Here is a 17,343-nt window from a genome sequence, read left to right on the forward strand (position 1 = left end):
GATAGGGACGCACTTGACACCTCTGAACGATCGATAAAGGAGAAAAAAGGGGGGAAAACATTGCACTATAACCACAACGCCAACTCTCGATGGGTCGACGCACGGCCGACGGTAGCACTTTGCAAAAACAGGGTCATCGTAAGAGTTCCTTGATTTTGTGTATTGAATTTTGTTGAGAACGATTAAAATTTCAAATCGAACTCTCAAAGTTTGGAAGTGAGGAATTATCATGTTAAATCGATATCAAAAGGGAGTTAAGGAGGACATTTCAGGATTTTCCTATGTAATGCAGATACGACTCGTCGATCCCAAGCGACGCCATTTTGTTTTCAGTTGAAAATACAAACGCGGCAAAAAAGACGAGTTTTCTTGTCGAATTAGGTTTCAAAATAAGAACACAACACGATTCCCTATTTTTTCGAAGTCTTTGCCTTGTTAGGAGGTGCATGACTTACTTTTTTGATGAAAGGTGAAAAAACAAACGGGAGAGTAAAATTCACAGTGTTTCCGAAATGCATGGCGTCGGTCAAGATCACCTCATGGCTGAACTCAGCCGTAAAATACTATCCAAGATTTCTCGGTAGTGACCTAGATCTTTAAGAAACTGTTTTACTCATCTTCTCATGCAGACACAAAAGTCTTCAAATACATGCAAAATAGTGCAGAAAGATGAAAATGAAGTAGATTGATTGACTGAATATCAGAGGATACCAGAGTGGGACCGTATCACAAGACTCCGCTGAAACAAGACGCTTACATGCCTATGACGTCATTCGCTTCCTCCGTCCACCGCAACGTGGACTGTTGCAACTGTGTAGGTGATTAGCACCTTTGAACAAAAGCGTTTCTTGACCGTTTTGTGGAGGGACCGTGCTTGTGCTAATGATTGACAGGTGTCTTTCTTACAGGAAAAATACACAATAAAAAGTTCCTTTTAAACACTACTACCATTGTGCATTTTGTCATTGATAGTAACAAAAGTACAAACAATGCCGCATGTATTGGTACGTTTGTGTGTATGTTTGAACACTGCCGAAGTTTTGTCAGTGTAGTAACACCGCCATAGTCAATTTACCTGATGCAACAATTTTTAAGCAACAGTGTTTGTCTACAAGTTAAAATAGTTGAGAGATTAAACAATGTTTCAAATACGTAATTTTCATTCAATACCCACGTACCTTTACCAATGCCTGACGTACAACACCACCACCTGCATCATATTGACATAATCACGGTCCCACTATGTGATAGAGGGACCGTGACATAATGAACTGCCTATATAATATTGTACTGTGGCTGGTGAATGACCATGGTGGGTGCGTATAAGCTTGTACACAGTCCGTTTTTGATCATGAGAAAATAAAATTTGACTGCAAAACAGTTCACAAAAACATGCCAGTAAAGTTACCAAAGGTCATTCACTTGCCTTTATTGCACTATCCGAGTATGAGCCACCGGTTCGGCAACACAAGACGGCTGTAAATCAAGGGGACCCATCTGCCATGGATGCTTAATTTATGCTAATTTTATGCACGATTTTCTTTTCAACACCATTCCATCTTCTATCGCTATCAAAATCGACTTACACATCCAAAGAAATTGATTGTACAATCTCTGAATACAGAAGTGACATTTTTGTGAAATTTCAGCGCCCAAAACCCCTAAACTTGAAACACTAAAGGAGTAAATTCTTCCTCAGTATTAGATGACCCGTCTGTCAAAGCATGCCTTGATGCTTTACACAATGAATATGTTGTAGTTCCTGCAGACAAAGCTTCAAACAACATCTTTGTCTGTAGGAATTTTATATCCAGTGTATAATAGATGAATTAAATCTTCATTCAGATAAGAGTAATACAACCTATACTCTTTCCTCCCTTTCTGATGAAGATATTTTTTCAAACCATTCATCTATGCTCAGTGAATTTGGCATTCCTTTGAAGAGAAGGACAAAACACTGCCTATGTTGTATTGGATACCTAAACTGCACAAGAACCCTTACAAACATCGGTTTATTGCAGGATCAAGCAAATGCACTACTAAACATCTGTCACAATTATTGACTATAATTTTAACAACCATCAAAAATGGTCTTTTTCGATATTGTGACAAAGTGTATGAAACGAGTGGGTTGAATCAAATGTGGATATTAAAAAATTCAAAGGAATTGTTGCTTGATTTAAGAGTCAAGAAAAACAAGTACAGGTCAATCCGAACATTTGACTTTTCCACACTATACACCACAATTCCCCATGATAAACTTAAAACAAGGCTGTCATCTCTTGTTAAACAAGCTTTCCTGCATAAAAATGGCAGTAGAAGGTACCAATACATTACCATCAAACATAGGTCAGGTTATTTTAGTAACAACATGGATGCCCAGCACAAATACACAGATGAAGAAATTATTAACATGCTTAATTTCTTAATCGACAACATATTTGTTAAGTTTGGTGGTATGACCTTTCAACAATCTATCAGCATACCAATGGGTACAAATTGTGCACCACTTCTTGCTGATTTATTTCTCTATTCATATGAAGCAGAGTTCCTACAATCTCTCTACAAAGCAGGGTCTAAAAAACTTGCAAGGCGTTTTAACAACACGCACAGATATATTGATGATCTGATCAGTCTAAACAATCCAGACATATCAAATTACTTACATCATACATACCCTGATGAATTGGAAATCAAAGAAACAACTGAGAGTAAGAACTCAGCTTCATATCTTGATCTGTTCCTGCAAGTGGGTACTAATGGGCTACACACTAAGCTGTATGACAAAAGGGATGATTTTGATTTTGAAATCATAAATTATCCCCACTTATCAAGTAATAATCCATCTGCACCTGCTTATGGTGTGTATGTGTCTCAACTTCTCAGATATTGTAGGGCTTGTGATTCCTACGCGGATTTTCAAATGAGACACAGCTTATTAGTATCAAAACTAGTGAGACAGGGATATACATCCAAAAGACTCGTGAGGACTTTCAAAAAGTTCTACGGTCGATATAATGACATTGTGGCCAAATATGACACCTCGGTCACTCAAATGATTAGCGACAGCATTCCCGGCTTTGACTTATAACAGTGATTCATATACTGTATCACTTCATACAATATTAGACAATTTTGGGACCAATCCTGACGGGTGTAGCATGCTAGCAGGGTACGCTTACCCATTCCGGACACCTGGTACCACCACTAACTATCAGTGGTTCAGGATGGTCCTACTTAAATTTGTATATCTCAAATGTCCCATGGACCTGGTAATGTATTACCTTGAATGAAAATGATTATTGGACCAGTTTAATGTCATATTGAAACAAAGACATCATGCATGCTGCTGGTCAACATGGCCGACCTTAGTGAGACTATTCTGTTTAGGGGACGGGGGTGAGCAGGGTCAGAGAATCAAGAAAGTACTGGAAAAACGTGTCATTTTCCTTACGATGCTGTCAAGGGAACTCCAGTTTCCCATTGTTTAAACATCTTTTAATAGTTTTCCTTATTATCTAAAAGGAATTTTACCAAGTTTAACAACCAAATACACTCTCCTAACGTTTCTATATTGGAGTTACACTAGGGTAGGGGCTTTTTATGCTGGTAAATTGTTCACACAGAATTCATTGGTGCTAATTTGCATAACAATAGCAATTGCCCCCCCCCCCACACACACACACACACACACACACACACACAATGCTTGGTGAGCATGGAGAAAAATATCGAAACACAGGAAATGTACGTAATTGAAGCCGCACCGGGACTTCAGTGCATGATCCCAGGGGTCCCTCAAAAATATTTCTAATACAAGCCGCGGCTTCAATTGAGAATTTTACGGTATGTATGTCCGTTTGTGAGGCGTCCGTCCACTCAAATATCTTGAGAACCGCAGTACTTACTGATTTGATATTTGTTGTGTAGATAAAATATATGATTTTGAGAAACTGGTTTTATTAATTTTTTGATACTGTTGAAAATATGCAAATTAACGCAAAAAAGGGCGTTTTTGGTAAAAAATCTTCTTTTGTTATTTGGTATACAGGTCCCTAGGGATAACCCAACTTAGATTTGTTAAAATTGTGATCAAATATGCAAATCTGTATTTTTAAGGAATTTTTTCCCCATTTTTTGGTCAGGCCATCCTGAAATAAGCTATCAATGACATCCACCTTCTTCATCAATACATGTGTCACAAAAGGTTATTCGCTACATAACACAGCAGAGGTCTGTCAACTGTTGGGTCGCTTGTTTTTTCAAAACAGCTGGTCAGACAGCTTTAATATTTGGTTTACAAGTCCCGAGGATGACCATAGTGAGATAATTTCATACAGTCAGGAAATACTTAATTTTGTATCCATGTCTATAGTAGCTTCAGGGACTTTGGCCCTATTTTCTAAAGCTGTCTAGTCTGTAATTGAAGTTTACCTTTTGTTTCATGAAAAGTTTTATCTTTGAAGAAGTGAAAAGCAAAATTGGTATTGGGAAAAAATTCACACCATAAGTCATTCCATGTTTATCAATGAACAGCAGTCAACCCTGCATGGAATAAACTAGATATTTGTCTACTCTGTAAGTAAAAGGAGTGCTCCAGTAATTTGTATTTTATTTGTAGTGAAATACTATTGTATGAATCAATATAGAAGTACTGAGAATAATTTTCAGTGATGTTGGCTCACAAAATTGCAACAATGAAGTCAGCTATTATGTCTCTTTAAGGTTATCTATATAATCAAGATTATAACACACATTATTCATGTATGATTTGTAAGTTTAGAGTCACATGGGATGTGTCATCTATGCATACTAACATTCTAGAAATGAGCAAAGATGGTGGTATTGTCTGCACTCAAGACGTATGATAGTGCAGAAATTTCTCAATATTTTCTACTTTTTGAAGGAAAAATATCTGTATTGTCATCAGAAATGTTTGGCTGTTGATGTGCCTTAATACTGCAGTTAGGAATTATAGGCCTTTCTCCACAATGGCTATGCTGATCTGTTACTAGGCTTTTAGGCTTCAAGTTATGCATGTAGTACTGATTTTCGATTAGGATAATATGTTACAAAATACATAGTAGTGACTAGCCATATTTGGCAACAGCATATGTTTGTACTGAAGGACAGTGAGTCTCCTAAAATAATCTTTCCAAATGCCAAATAGCCAATTGATATAGATACATTAAATTCAAGGAGTGATTATGTCACTGTGAGGCAAACTGAAGTAGACCATCCATGGTGTAGTATATTTTCATTTGCATATAGTTGCCATTGTTTCAACAAGTTCATCTGAAATCATGAATGTACAAATACAAGCATTTGTAAATGTCTGTTTGTTCATGTTATGTTTTTTAGCTCATATTTGGTATGTATATAAATACCAAAAAGAGCTTATATGGTGAGTTGGTGGCGTCTGTATGTATGTATGTATGTATGTGCGGATGTATGTCCGTCACACGCAAAAGCTCCCAAACTGCAACACCTACCATCACAGTATTTGATGTACAGGTAGACCCAGGGGTTGAGATGTGACGTTGTTCAAGTGAACATGTCAGTGTCATTACTCTTAAACCATGGTGCGGGGTATAAAAGACCCCCAACTCATCGAAAATTCATAATGGCGCTTGAGTGACAACTGGCAACAGCAAGGTAGACCGCTCAGTGAAAATCAGCCTAAACGATTCTCAAACAAACATTATTGGTATACCATAAACACAGACTGTTTCATTAAATATCTACGCCATACAGGTATCCACAAAGTTTCACAAAGCTTTTAAAAATTACGATGATTAGGGGTAAAACTCGCTTTCAGAACAAAGGAAATGGCCCCTAGGAAACAGTCTTTCCATGATTCAAACAATTGTCAATCATTTAGTGACGCGCGGAGGTGTAAACAGGTTAAATTTAACATTTGCTGTGCATACGAGAACAATTACGATGTAAACAAACCATGTGTACGCTTAGAGTTACATGTATATCGGCGTGCACACAGGATGAAAAGTTTGTGGTTGTCATAAACTATTTTACTAATAAGCGTCTATGATGCAATGACATCGCAAAAGTGAACCCTTTTCGGATGTGACTTTATAGCAAGAGATGAGTCAGTAACTGTACGATGTATTCTTACGAAATTGCTTTTTTTTTTCTCAGTCCATCATCCAACAGGCGTTAGCCCAATTACAGGATGAGGTAATAACCCACTAACCGCCAATGGAGCAATGAGGAGTAAAGTGCCTTGCTCAAGGGCACAACACAGTTTATTATTATTTTACAAAACTCTAGGTAGAGTCCATAGTTTGCCTTGATAATGACACCGAAAACAACTAAACATCAAAGCATGGCGGTAGCCTCCATGATCAATTTACAATCTACGCCTGAAAGTACCGGTACGCTACAGTCGCTTTTGATATAAATTCTAGCCCTAAAAATGGCCGTATGGTTTGTGTATGCGTACGGAGGGCTGGTAATATTTTGACATACAGGTTGCCCCAGTAACATCTGGACTTCTGTTATGAGAATTAAAGAAAGCTTGCAAGACATCAGAACAGTTGAAACACTGTATCTGTCAGTTCATGGTGAGCAAGTGAGTGTCATCACCTGATCATATAAAGGCTTTAGGCCTAAGAGGATACGTGTGTCCGAGATCGGCTCATTGAGTCGGCACTACATCGTAAGATTTCATCAAAGGTTGGAGTTTAATTTCTTCAATAATGAAGATATCTATGAACCAAGTCCGTGGTTGATTCCAGTATATTTTGCGTTTCGCGCAAAAATTGCTCCGAATATAAACATAACTCTTGATAAGTTGGCAGGGTCACCTTTTGACTGCGATCGCATACAGATATCATGATACACAAGATTCATGGAAATCTCGACCATTCCGTGATGTTTACTTTCTTAATGATTACTTCCACTATGTACGGTGCCAATTCCGTATGTACATATGGCTGTAAGTAGCCGAATCATTCTCGAACATTGACTTGACCCCAAAACTTCAGTAAATCAACTCAGCAAACTCCTGTTTGTTTACTTCTTCCTTTTTCTTTTGCGTATTGCGAAGGCTGTACCTTAACTTATAGTCTGAGTGTGATTTGAGAGCAAACAGATTTACACAGATAACGCGAATGACGCCACCATTACCAACAGACTCATTATGCAGAGCCATGCCCCAAAACGCCTTCCAAAACTTGGCATTAATCCTGATCCCGGTCCATTTCACCCGGGCTTTAAGACTGTAAAGCTACCATTCTTTATTGAGTTTTTATGGCAACAGTTTATTCTAATTTGGATTCTTTCAGTCAATTGATAATGATGGACTTGAAGAAGCAACCGTGTATTCTGTGAAAGAAGATGATGATAATGAATTTATTGTGAATACCAAAAGTCTAACAAGGTATTGTACAACAACATGCCACAGATACTATTAAATTTACTGTTTTTAACATAACAATACTTATTCAACGTTAACTAATAATTTACAAGTTGCAAAGGCTCAATGGATATAGAGAAACTATCAGTGTTTATATATTATTTGCCAATTATCCCATGTGTAAACAAATCATTGAAGATTTGCTGGAATGCTGATATGCTCTTTATGACTTGTGCAATAGAGGATTAAGAATATGTGTCATTTTACTTCCTCTCATGAGGTGTTTATTTCCCATCACTAACTTTGCTTTTTATCATTTCTTGCATCAAACAAATACAATGATACCATGGTGCTATCAGTTTTCAGTTTACAGTTTCCAAATCAGTTTTCAAGAAAGAGTTTGAAGCAAAATACTGATAGAACAATACCTGGAAACAAAAACTATCTTCCAACAAAGAAATGTAATATGATACTGTGTTTTATTCCCTATCAACTTTGTTAAAATGTTGTTGCTTTTTTCAACAGAGAAGAGGATTCACGTAGTAGTAGTAGTGGAAGGAATAAAATGGATAACAGACAGACATCAAAATTGAGAAAAAATACTGACAATATTTCTTTGAAACCTGTGAAACCAAGCAGCTCTAGGCCTTCCAGTCGTCTTAGATCAGCAAGCAAACCTGCAAATAAACACAACAAAGATCAGAGACAGGATGATAAAGAACTCAGAAAGGAGAAATTAGAACCCCTGGAAAACAGAGAGCAGAGAAATAAACAGTCTAAAAATATGACAGAAAGTAAACTTGAAAAAGTCAGAAACAAATCCAGAAGTGCCAGACAAAATAGTTCAAGAAATAGTAAGAAGATAACATTGGATATTGGTGATGTAGATAGATCAGAAGTAATGTCTGTATCATCAAGTCGTCCAACGTCTGCAAGGATTACCACTGAACCGTCTCAAGGATTGAAACGTGTCAGTCAACAAGCCAAGGATGACAAATACATATACAAAGAGAAATTGTCAGATTTCTTTACAGTGGGTGTCAAGGGAGAAGATGAAAAAAGTAAACAAAAATCACAAAATAATGAACCATTGTTGACAGGTAGTCAGACTTCATACAAAGGTTAGTACATGTCATATACTCAATGCTGTATTTTTCATAAAAATTACTGATCAATATTTGTAGAATATTTGGGTGGTGTATTTTTAGTACTTTGTGCCCTGTGGGCCCAAAGTACTAATGTGATGGCGCGGCCTATATGCCCAACATAGTGGGCCGTATGCCGTGGACACAGGTATCTCAGAAACGCTTCTGTAACTTTTTCTGAAATTTGGTCTGATGGTCACTTGGGCATGTATCTCAAACGGTCTGTTTTCTTTTTTTGATTGAATCATTTTGAAGTCACTTTTTTAGCTTTTTTGTGAAAACCAGTATTTTCAATTTGTCCTCAAAACCACCGATTTGATCATTTTGATGTTTGGCATGGGTGTTCGTATAGTTGAAATGCTGTCAGAAATGTTCAAAGTTTGGTGATACATGCCTTGTATTATTTTTAAATAATATTTTTATCCATTTTTACTTTATATTTACTTGATTTTTACTCACTTTTGCTAAAGCTACCGTCTGCGCATGCGCACAACTGTAGGACAAAATCTGAGTTGGAGAATCGAAACGGAGGCCATCTTGTTTCTCGGTCTGGTCACATTTTTTACGTTGTAAACGTTTCAGTGTGTATTTGAATATGTTTCATAGTTATGAAGTTGACAGTGATGGTACTTTTGCCGCTGTAGTGTATTTTTTGGTACGAAAGGCGCTTTCGATCGACTGAAGAATGATGGCCTCTGTAGGCCATAATCACCGGTACCGGCAAATCTATTTCTTGGCGGCAGGCATATCAGTTCTACAATATATATTTGATACAGTGACGTATTTTAGAGATAGAAACATGACAGGATATCTTTCCTTCTCATTGATGAAATTATTTTCCTTTGTGTCTCAGGTTTTCTGTAGAAAGATGCTTTTTTATGAACAAAATAACAGTTAAAAAAGGCAGTTTTTGTCATTATTAGCTGTGCTTTTATGGTTTCAAAGGTCCTCTCAGACACTGTACACATCAGATTTGGCTACAAAAGCTCTCTATGGCTCCTCAGGAGATTTAATTGGATGGTTGGCAAGTCTTAACACCCATCAAAGTTTTTGATTCACTGCTTTTTCCTCTTTGATATTAATGATTGACATCCATTTCTGTACAACAGTTCAGGACATCTGGTTAAAGAGCATAGAAAGTGTGAAATACATTCACAGCTCATTCAAAATACAGCTCATTCAAAATGTACTGTATTCAAACTTTAAGATTGACACTTTGAAATTCCTATCTTACAACTGACATGTCAACAATTTCATTAAAACATAGAATGACTATTTAAAATATATGTAAAACGTAAAATATATATATATATATATATATATATATATATATATATATATATATGTCCACCTTTTGTTTTACCTATGTCGGGGGGGGGGGGGGGGTTCACCCTGTTTCGAACTTTGGAATAGTGGGGGTCACCCTGTTTTCAAAATTTAGAATGGGGGGGGGGTCAGCCACTTTTTGACGTCGGAAAAAAAATATCCACCGGCCCCGGCCAAAGAAACTGACCAGTCCTTTACCTAAATTCCACTAAAAGACCATCAGAATTTCCTCGTGGCTACTTGAAATCGTGCACTGGCATGCATGTAATTGTCAACATCACTATGCGTGGCTCTCATACTATGAATTACATTGACTGTGACTGCATATTGCATATGTGTGCAAGTGCAAGTCACCCCATATCATATCAAAAAAATGTAGTAATGCGACGTTTGAGCTGCCAGAGCCAGAATTTACAGTTTACAAGAAAGTTATCTTACATGTAAAACTCAGTTCTACTGTGAACAAAATACAAGATATGTTGTATAACTATCGTGAATAGCAGCATAATATAAATATTTTGTACCTATAATCACTGTGTCTGAAAATCAGAAGGAAACAAACCAGTCAGAGAAACTGTGGTCAGGATGATGCTGTCCAATTTTAATATTTGTCTCTTGGCACACACCAGATACTTATGACTGTGAGACAACATTTCCATATCATTGTATATTCAGTTTTTATATTTAGTTTGCTTTTCACCATATTGTATGTCCTTCCCTGCACTACGTAATTCAAAATTAAATATTGTTTTTGCCTTATACATACTTGAGGGGTAAGCTTATTTAGTCTCATAGATTAAGATGCACTGTTGACCTACAGTGTCCAAACTTTTTTCATTGAACATGTATTGTAGATAGGTGTACACTCCAAATACTAAGTACAAGTGGTAAGTGTAACAAGCAAATGTTTTTTAGTCAATGGCCCAAATTTATTTTCTATTTGATGGACAATAGATGCTGTGTAATCAATGCCAACAATCCAGTTTAAGTAATTTGGTTTAGATTAGCCATTGTCCATTATATTACAATAGTTTGTGGCTAAATTTTCTCCCCTTCTGCATTATATAAGTTCACCATTTCCTGTTTTAGATATTGTTGATCCTATTGAGTCCCATCTCTTATTCTTAATTCACTTTCACACATATCAAGGCTGTTGATACTTAGATTCCACACTTGAACTTATGCTGGAGCAGTAACCAACCAGTTCAAATAACTTTCATTTATGTCCAAACAATTTAACTTTTTGACAAACTTCACATTTATGGCAAATAATAAACACTGAGGAGGCACAAAGGACGTCGGTGCCCCCAGGCCCCATGTTTATTTCTCATATTCCAACTAATCCTGTTTTAGGTCTCTGATCAGTAAAACAAAGTATGTGTCCTCAGTAGCCAAACTGTTTTCTTTAGTTTTATCAGACAGGCTGACCCATATGATAGCAGAGCCTTGTCTTGAGAAACCCCCCAAGTCTCCAGTTCCGCAAATAATCTGTGTAAATGAAAAGCTATTTTGTCATTATTATTAACTTTTACATTATTGAAGAGTTTTTTGTGTTCCTCTCATTATTATGTTGTTACAATTTATATTGCAACATTTGCTTTGTGCATGTTTGTGGATATCATGGACTAAAACATGACAGAATAGAACATGTGGCCAAATGGAATTATGTGATAGATGGCCAGTCAGTGGAATTTCAAAATAACATCAGCAAAGTTGTTGACAAAGTTGACCTTTACATTCAACAAAGTAGATGCAAGGTCAAGTTCAACCGTACAATCACAATTTAGCAATACGCAGGCATCTTGGAGCAAGATTACCATTTGCTTAATGTTGTATTATTATGTAGACTACATTTGAATATGTTAATCACTATTAGCATATCTTCCAGGCTAAATGAAACACTACTGACTCAAAAATAAGTTTTCTTTGCAAATGAAAATGGTACACAGTTCATGTACAGGTATTTGTACTGTTTTGACACAAATGAATTTCCATGTTTGAGACCAGCAAAGTTATGATTCTTCCATTTGGTAATTTGTGATGAATCTTAATTAATGACTACACTCAGTGTGACAGTTTTCGGACAGGGTAGTGAATTTTGCCGAAAGTCGTTTCGTAAATGACCAGCAATACGAAATCTTATCACCATACCTTTCGAAACTTTATTGTGGTTATCCTCAAACTCAGTTGACACGACGGGAGTGGTATTTCGGGGTCAAAGTTGCCAAAGTTTTGACCCCATGTTGAGGGCGTAGTAATCGGACTGCAATCCCAGAAATCGGACGTCGTGTTTGGAATGTGATTAGGAGCTAAGTATTGATCATTTGAAACTTCAAATTACCACCGATTTTTAATTTCGATGTGTTTAGAAAACTGTACATAAGAATGATGATAATTAGTTATGTTTAATCCATGGACGACTCAACTATATTTCGACATGTATAGCGCTTAGATATCGGACATGGGCTATCTCTGTGTATGTTGTTTTCGGCACCTTGTATCGCACAGTGTGGCTAACTTCGCTAAGTTTGTTCAGTGAGTATTACTTATAATTGTTTCCATTGCATATTTTGTTTGTATTAGAATCGCACAGGCATTATTAAATAAAAATAGCGAGCATATTTCATCGCATGGAATTATTTACCTGTCAAGTTTTTACGCAGTAAGTCACTTACTACGTTTACACAATTATGCTAAATATTGTCTGTCCGAAAACTTGTACACTTCTTACGTTCATTAAATGTACTTTTTTTTCTCGAAACAACTGCGCAGTTTTGGTTAAAACTACATGCAATCGTAGCGAACAATGGAAAGAATATTTTCAAAATCATTATTGTCCCCCACATTCCAAATTCAATGCTAAATCAGGACTTTAGTCAAAATTTCAGTTACTTTGACCTGACGGCAGTATGTTGACAGTATCACTGACGCGGTGTCAGACAACAATTTGTGACCGCCGCTCGTAGCGAACTCAATAGCTTCTACCAAAAAAACTATCGAAAACGGGACAACAGTGTCACCTGACTTAATGTGAGGTCACATGACCTGTAAAACGCTATCGATACGGAGCGAAGTGAGTGTAACTAACAACATGTCACTAAATGTCCGAAAACTGAGGTCGTCCGAAAACTGTCACACTGAGTGTATTCTAACTAAAGTTATTTTCAACCACTGCACCATATTAAAAGTAGTAAAATCTTGTCAAAGTTGATATACTACGGACAGCATACCCATGTTGACCTTTAATTATCAAACAATTTGTTCAAGTACTTGTTTTTGATATCACATCATATTACATTTTATTTCTGAGAATTAGATTGTGTCTGAAAGTAACTGCAGTCAACAAGTCATGCTCTGTTGAGACAATATCAATGCTTTCAGTGAAAATGTTTACTCAGCCAACTTGTACAAAGTCAGAACGATAAATTTCACATCACTGACACCAAATTTAAATTTTGTTCATGTTGTGTTGTGTTGTCCTATGTCAGGAGGACCAGACTTGTGGAGACCATCAAGTAGTTTGTCATGTCATCTAGAGGACATTAATCCTGAAATTGTTACCGGCCAAGATTTCGGTATTGCTGATTTCCTGAAAGGACCAACTCAATCTAACCTAGAGAGGGCGCACAGACAGTCATCAACTGAACCACCGGCATGGCCTCTTACAACACCTCCACCACAAACATGGTCAGATGATGATGTGGAAACTTTTGTACAAAATAATCCACCGTCTTCTGCTTCACAATCGAGGAATGAGAACAGAACTATTTCTGCAAAGAAAGGAAGACAGTCAGTGCAGAAAAGTCATGTCAAGGAAACTGAAAATTCCACAAATGAGAAACGCATTGTCAGTGTCAAAATGACAGAAAGGCAGTCTAGATCAGCAAGTCAAAACACTGGCAAAGACAAAGTTTTCAATCAACCTCATAAACCTAGCACTACTAAGAAATCTAAGGTGAAGAAAGTGTCGCTACTTCCTCCAAGATCAAGCAGTAGAATTGAGGTTGATGGTGATGATATGAGTCGCTATGACGACGATGGCCATGGTAGTCAAGATGAAGATGATAATGAAACTCTTCATCAGTTAGAATGGGAGTTAGCGTCACAGGATGGTAGAATTACTGGTAAGTTTATCTTCCTGTGACAGTATTCAACAACAAACTTTGAAATAGTTGATTCCTAAGACCTGGTTCTGTATACAACTCTTTTTTACATTACCGTACCCATCCAATAAGATCCTGCTCAATTACAAGAACCCCCTTCAAATATCAAAAGATTTCAGTTTGTACTTTCATGTATTTTATAATATGAAACCCCCTTGAACAAGGCGCTCTGAGGTCAGACAACAGGAAGTGCCAAAGGAAGGTGTCAGAGGGTACATGGTAATAGGTAATTGCATAACAATTATCATTGCCTGTGCAGAGTTGCCAAGGAGACTGTCCATGTTCGCTACATCGTCTCTCAAAATGCTATTTTTAGAGCCAGACAGATGAACTTTCTCAATAAACCCATTTGAAACTGTTGTAATCAAACACCTTCACATCAATATATTCTTTGTCATATTATTTTAATTGTATTTGATTTAGGATGTTTGCATTATCTAAATTTTCATTGTTCAATTGTTTTATAGTCACATATTTTTATTTGCATGCCCATGTTACTTTTTTTTGGTTCAGAACTGTGTTATTGCAAAATGTCTGACATTAACCCTTTTAGTGCTGCAATTTTTCCAACCAAAATTTTAGTGCAAATTTTTACCAATTTTTATTAATTTTTCTGTAATTCTTTTGAAAATTTTGGACCAAATGGATAGCACTTTTCATCGACAATTTTTCGGTCAAAATTTTGCTAAAAATCTGAAAGAAATGTTTTGACCTAAAAAAAGTTGTCTGGGTTATATCTTAAAGAGGTGAAAAAAATTGACTTTGGCACTCAAAGGGTTAAAAAGACAATAACTTGTATATGCACATCAGTTGTCTACATTTTTCAGTAAGAACAATTTTTTTTCTGTTTACAGCTGATGGAACAATTTCTAGAATGAGTCTTTTGGATGATATTATTGATAATGAAGATTATGCTGGAGATGGTGACGGAAATTTGAGAGATACTGACCTAGGAATAGGACAAGATGATGGAAATGGATCTGGTTTGAGCTCACCTTGTGATGACATTGACATTGAAAAACGACTCAGTGAAGAAGAGCTGATGGCAGACTTTGAAGAAAATGAACGGCAGTTGATGACAGATGAAGTAAAGGCATTGCAATGAAATGAAAATAAATGGTGTGAACTACAAAGAGTTCCCAAGTTATCTTCTTGATTATATGCATGTGATGATAATTTTATCTTGGTTCTTCCATTTCAATAAACTATGGTAATTTTTGCGATAAATTCCTCTTGCTTAAATCTACAAATATGCACAGTGTGGCTTTTGTATCACCAATAGGACTTTGATGACAATACTTCAAATGTCTGTCTTACATGACAGTTTTTCAAAAATTGTCATTGTTAGTGATAACTGCCAATGCCACACAATACTGTATTGTGAAGTCCATGCCATATTAGAATTCAACATTTTCTGTACCTTCTATTTGCATGGCCAAGCTTCACCTTTTCTTAGCATGGTCCAGCTTCACTTTCTCTTGGCATGGCCTTCCCCATCTAGTGATTAGCATTGTTGAAATCCATCATCTCGTTCACTGTCTGAATGGTAAACCTACTGACTAAAGCTGATAAAACTCCAAATAATTTAACCGTATACAAACTATTAATTATATGCTTTCATGGATTTTTCCCCTTTTGATTATTTTAAAGGAGAAAAATTCTTTGAAATTAAAGCTGTCTGTAGATACTCATAACTAATAATGATAGTAAAGAACAAAACATGTCCATTACAAGTTTGATAAAAATGATGAAAAGCTAGCTGTCATAACAATATTGTGATGTAAAAAACTGTTATGATGCATCACTGGTACAGAAAAGTAAGTTACAGCATGCACCGGTATATCCTCAACTTCATCTTGAGTTGTCCAGTTTTTGAATGAAATTGTCTGTGAAAGATTTACAAATAATTTTGACACAGTACAGACTAATGCAGCTAGATTTATTGGTATACAGACTCTTATGACTTGGTCACTGTGACCTTGATGTGACCTGGGTCACTGCAATATAAACTGTTATGACTTTGGATTTTGTGACATGACCATCATAACCTTGTAAATGGAGGTACATGCATACTACCCATGACAGTAGACTTGCCCAAAGTCTGTAAGCATATAAATATCAAAACACAGTAAATTGATGGAATAAACTTCAGCAGACTGCGGCGTTGATGGTTAGGTGATGGCAAAGTTTAAGAAATTACTTTAGCAGACTGTAGCATAGATTGTTGGGTTAATGTGGTGGCCAGCCAGTATCGTCTGTGTCACTGTCTGTGTCCAAGAAAAGCCAAGGGATGGCCTGGATGACTGGGCCAGTCTATCATGACTGAGATGATGTTTGTGACCATAGACTCACACTGTAACATAAAACTGTGACATAAATCTGTGACAAAACTTACCTGGTGTAAAATACGTAGACTTGCCTTGTTGTGTTGTTGAATACCTGTAGATCATTGTATCATATACTGTTTTGACATATTAAAACCATTGTAATATAGGCTGTTTTGATGTAAACCATTGATACTATAGACTGTTTTGACATGACCATTGTACCATAAACCATTGTAAAATAGACTGCATGACACTGACTTATTTGACAGAAATAATTTTGCTCAACAGGTGTAATAGATATCTCTGTCTGTTGTCTTCAATATTGATGTCTGTGTATGAAATTATTATTGAGTTGATTATCAACTGAAACAGTCATTATTGGAACGATATTGTTCAAATATTGGTTCAATTTATCAACCATAATGATTGAACATTGTTGTGGAAATTTAATGTGTCGGCTTTTAACATGCTAAAGATTTTGATGTGTGTGCTATCTTGGTTTGTTATTTTAAATTTCCACTTCATTTGGAATGTTTTTTAACTATTTACAATTATCAGCTGTGTAATTCATATGCATGGTTGATTGGCATCAGTTCAGTTCCTGGGTAATGTTGCCCATTGTCATCAACAGTTGCTATCTTGTATACTGTGATCCATGTCCACCCTCAAATGTTTGTTTAAGTAAAGGGGGTGTCAAGTACTGGGTATTTTATGGCATAAATCTCATTATTCCCTGGATTCTGTTTTTCTTTTCCACGGAGCAATTTATTATTGTCTGATTTACTCAAGTCTGAAATTATCATATTTTTTTAATTTTTTTATATTTTTTTATTCCAGGTGTTCAAAATTCGAATAATTTAAGTGACATGTTGACTCCATCATATTATAAAAAGTCTTCTGCTGAATGTTAATGTTCTAGAATATTTTCTAAGTTGCTAGAACCTGCATAAAGAAACATCAGTTACAATGTTTTCAGTATACCTTTTAAAAATCATACTGTTCCAAAT

At 36.3% G+C, this 17,343-nt stretch overlaps 1 protein-coding gene across 1 annotated transcript in view; it reads left to right on the top strand.

Annotated features, from left to right (window-relative positions):
* Nucleotides 1-17,343, top strand: part of LOC139118316 (uncharacterized protein DDB_G0284459-like) — a 57,025-nt gene extending 39,682 nt beyond the window's left edge. The window contains exons 13-16 of the mRNA XM_070681569.1: nucleotides 7,305-7,399; nucleotides 7,901-8,496; nucleotides 13,335-13,970; nucleotides 14,864-17,343. Coding sequence (XP_070537670.1) covers nucleotides 7,305-7,399; nucleotides 7,901-8,496; nucleotides 13,335-13,970; nucleotides 14,864-15,114 — 1,578 coding nt within the window. The 3' untranslated portion in view covers nucleotides 15,115-17,343. The remainder of the gene's footprint in view (nucleotides 1-7,304; nucleotides 7,400-7,900; nucleotides 8,497-13,334; nucleotides 13,971-14,863) is intronic.

This window comes from Ptychodera flava, chromosome 19 (genome assembly GCF_041260155.1).
Source record: "Ptychodera flava strain L36383 chromosome 19, AS_Pfla_20210202, whole genome shotgun sequence".
Classification (NCBI taxonomy): domain Eukaryota; kingdom Metazoa; phylum Hemichordata; class Enteropneusta; family Ptychoderidae; genus Ptychodera; species Ptychodera flava.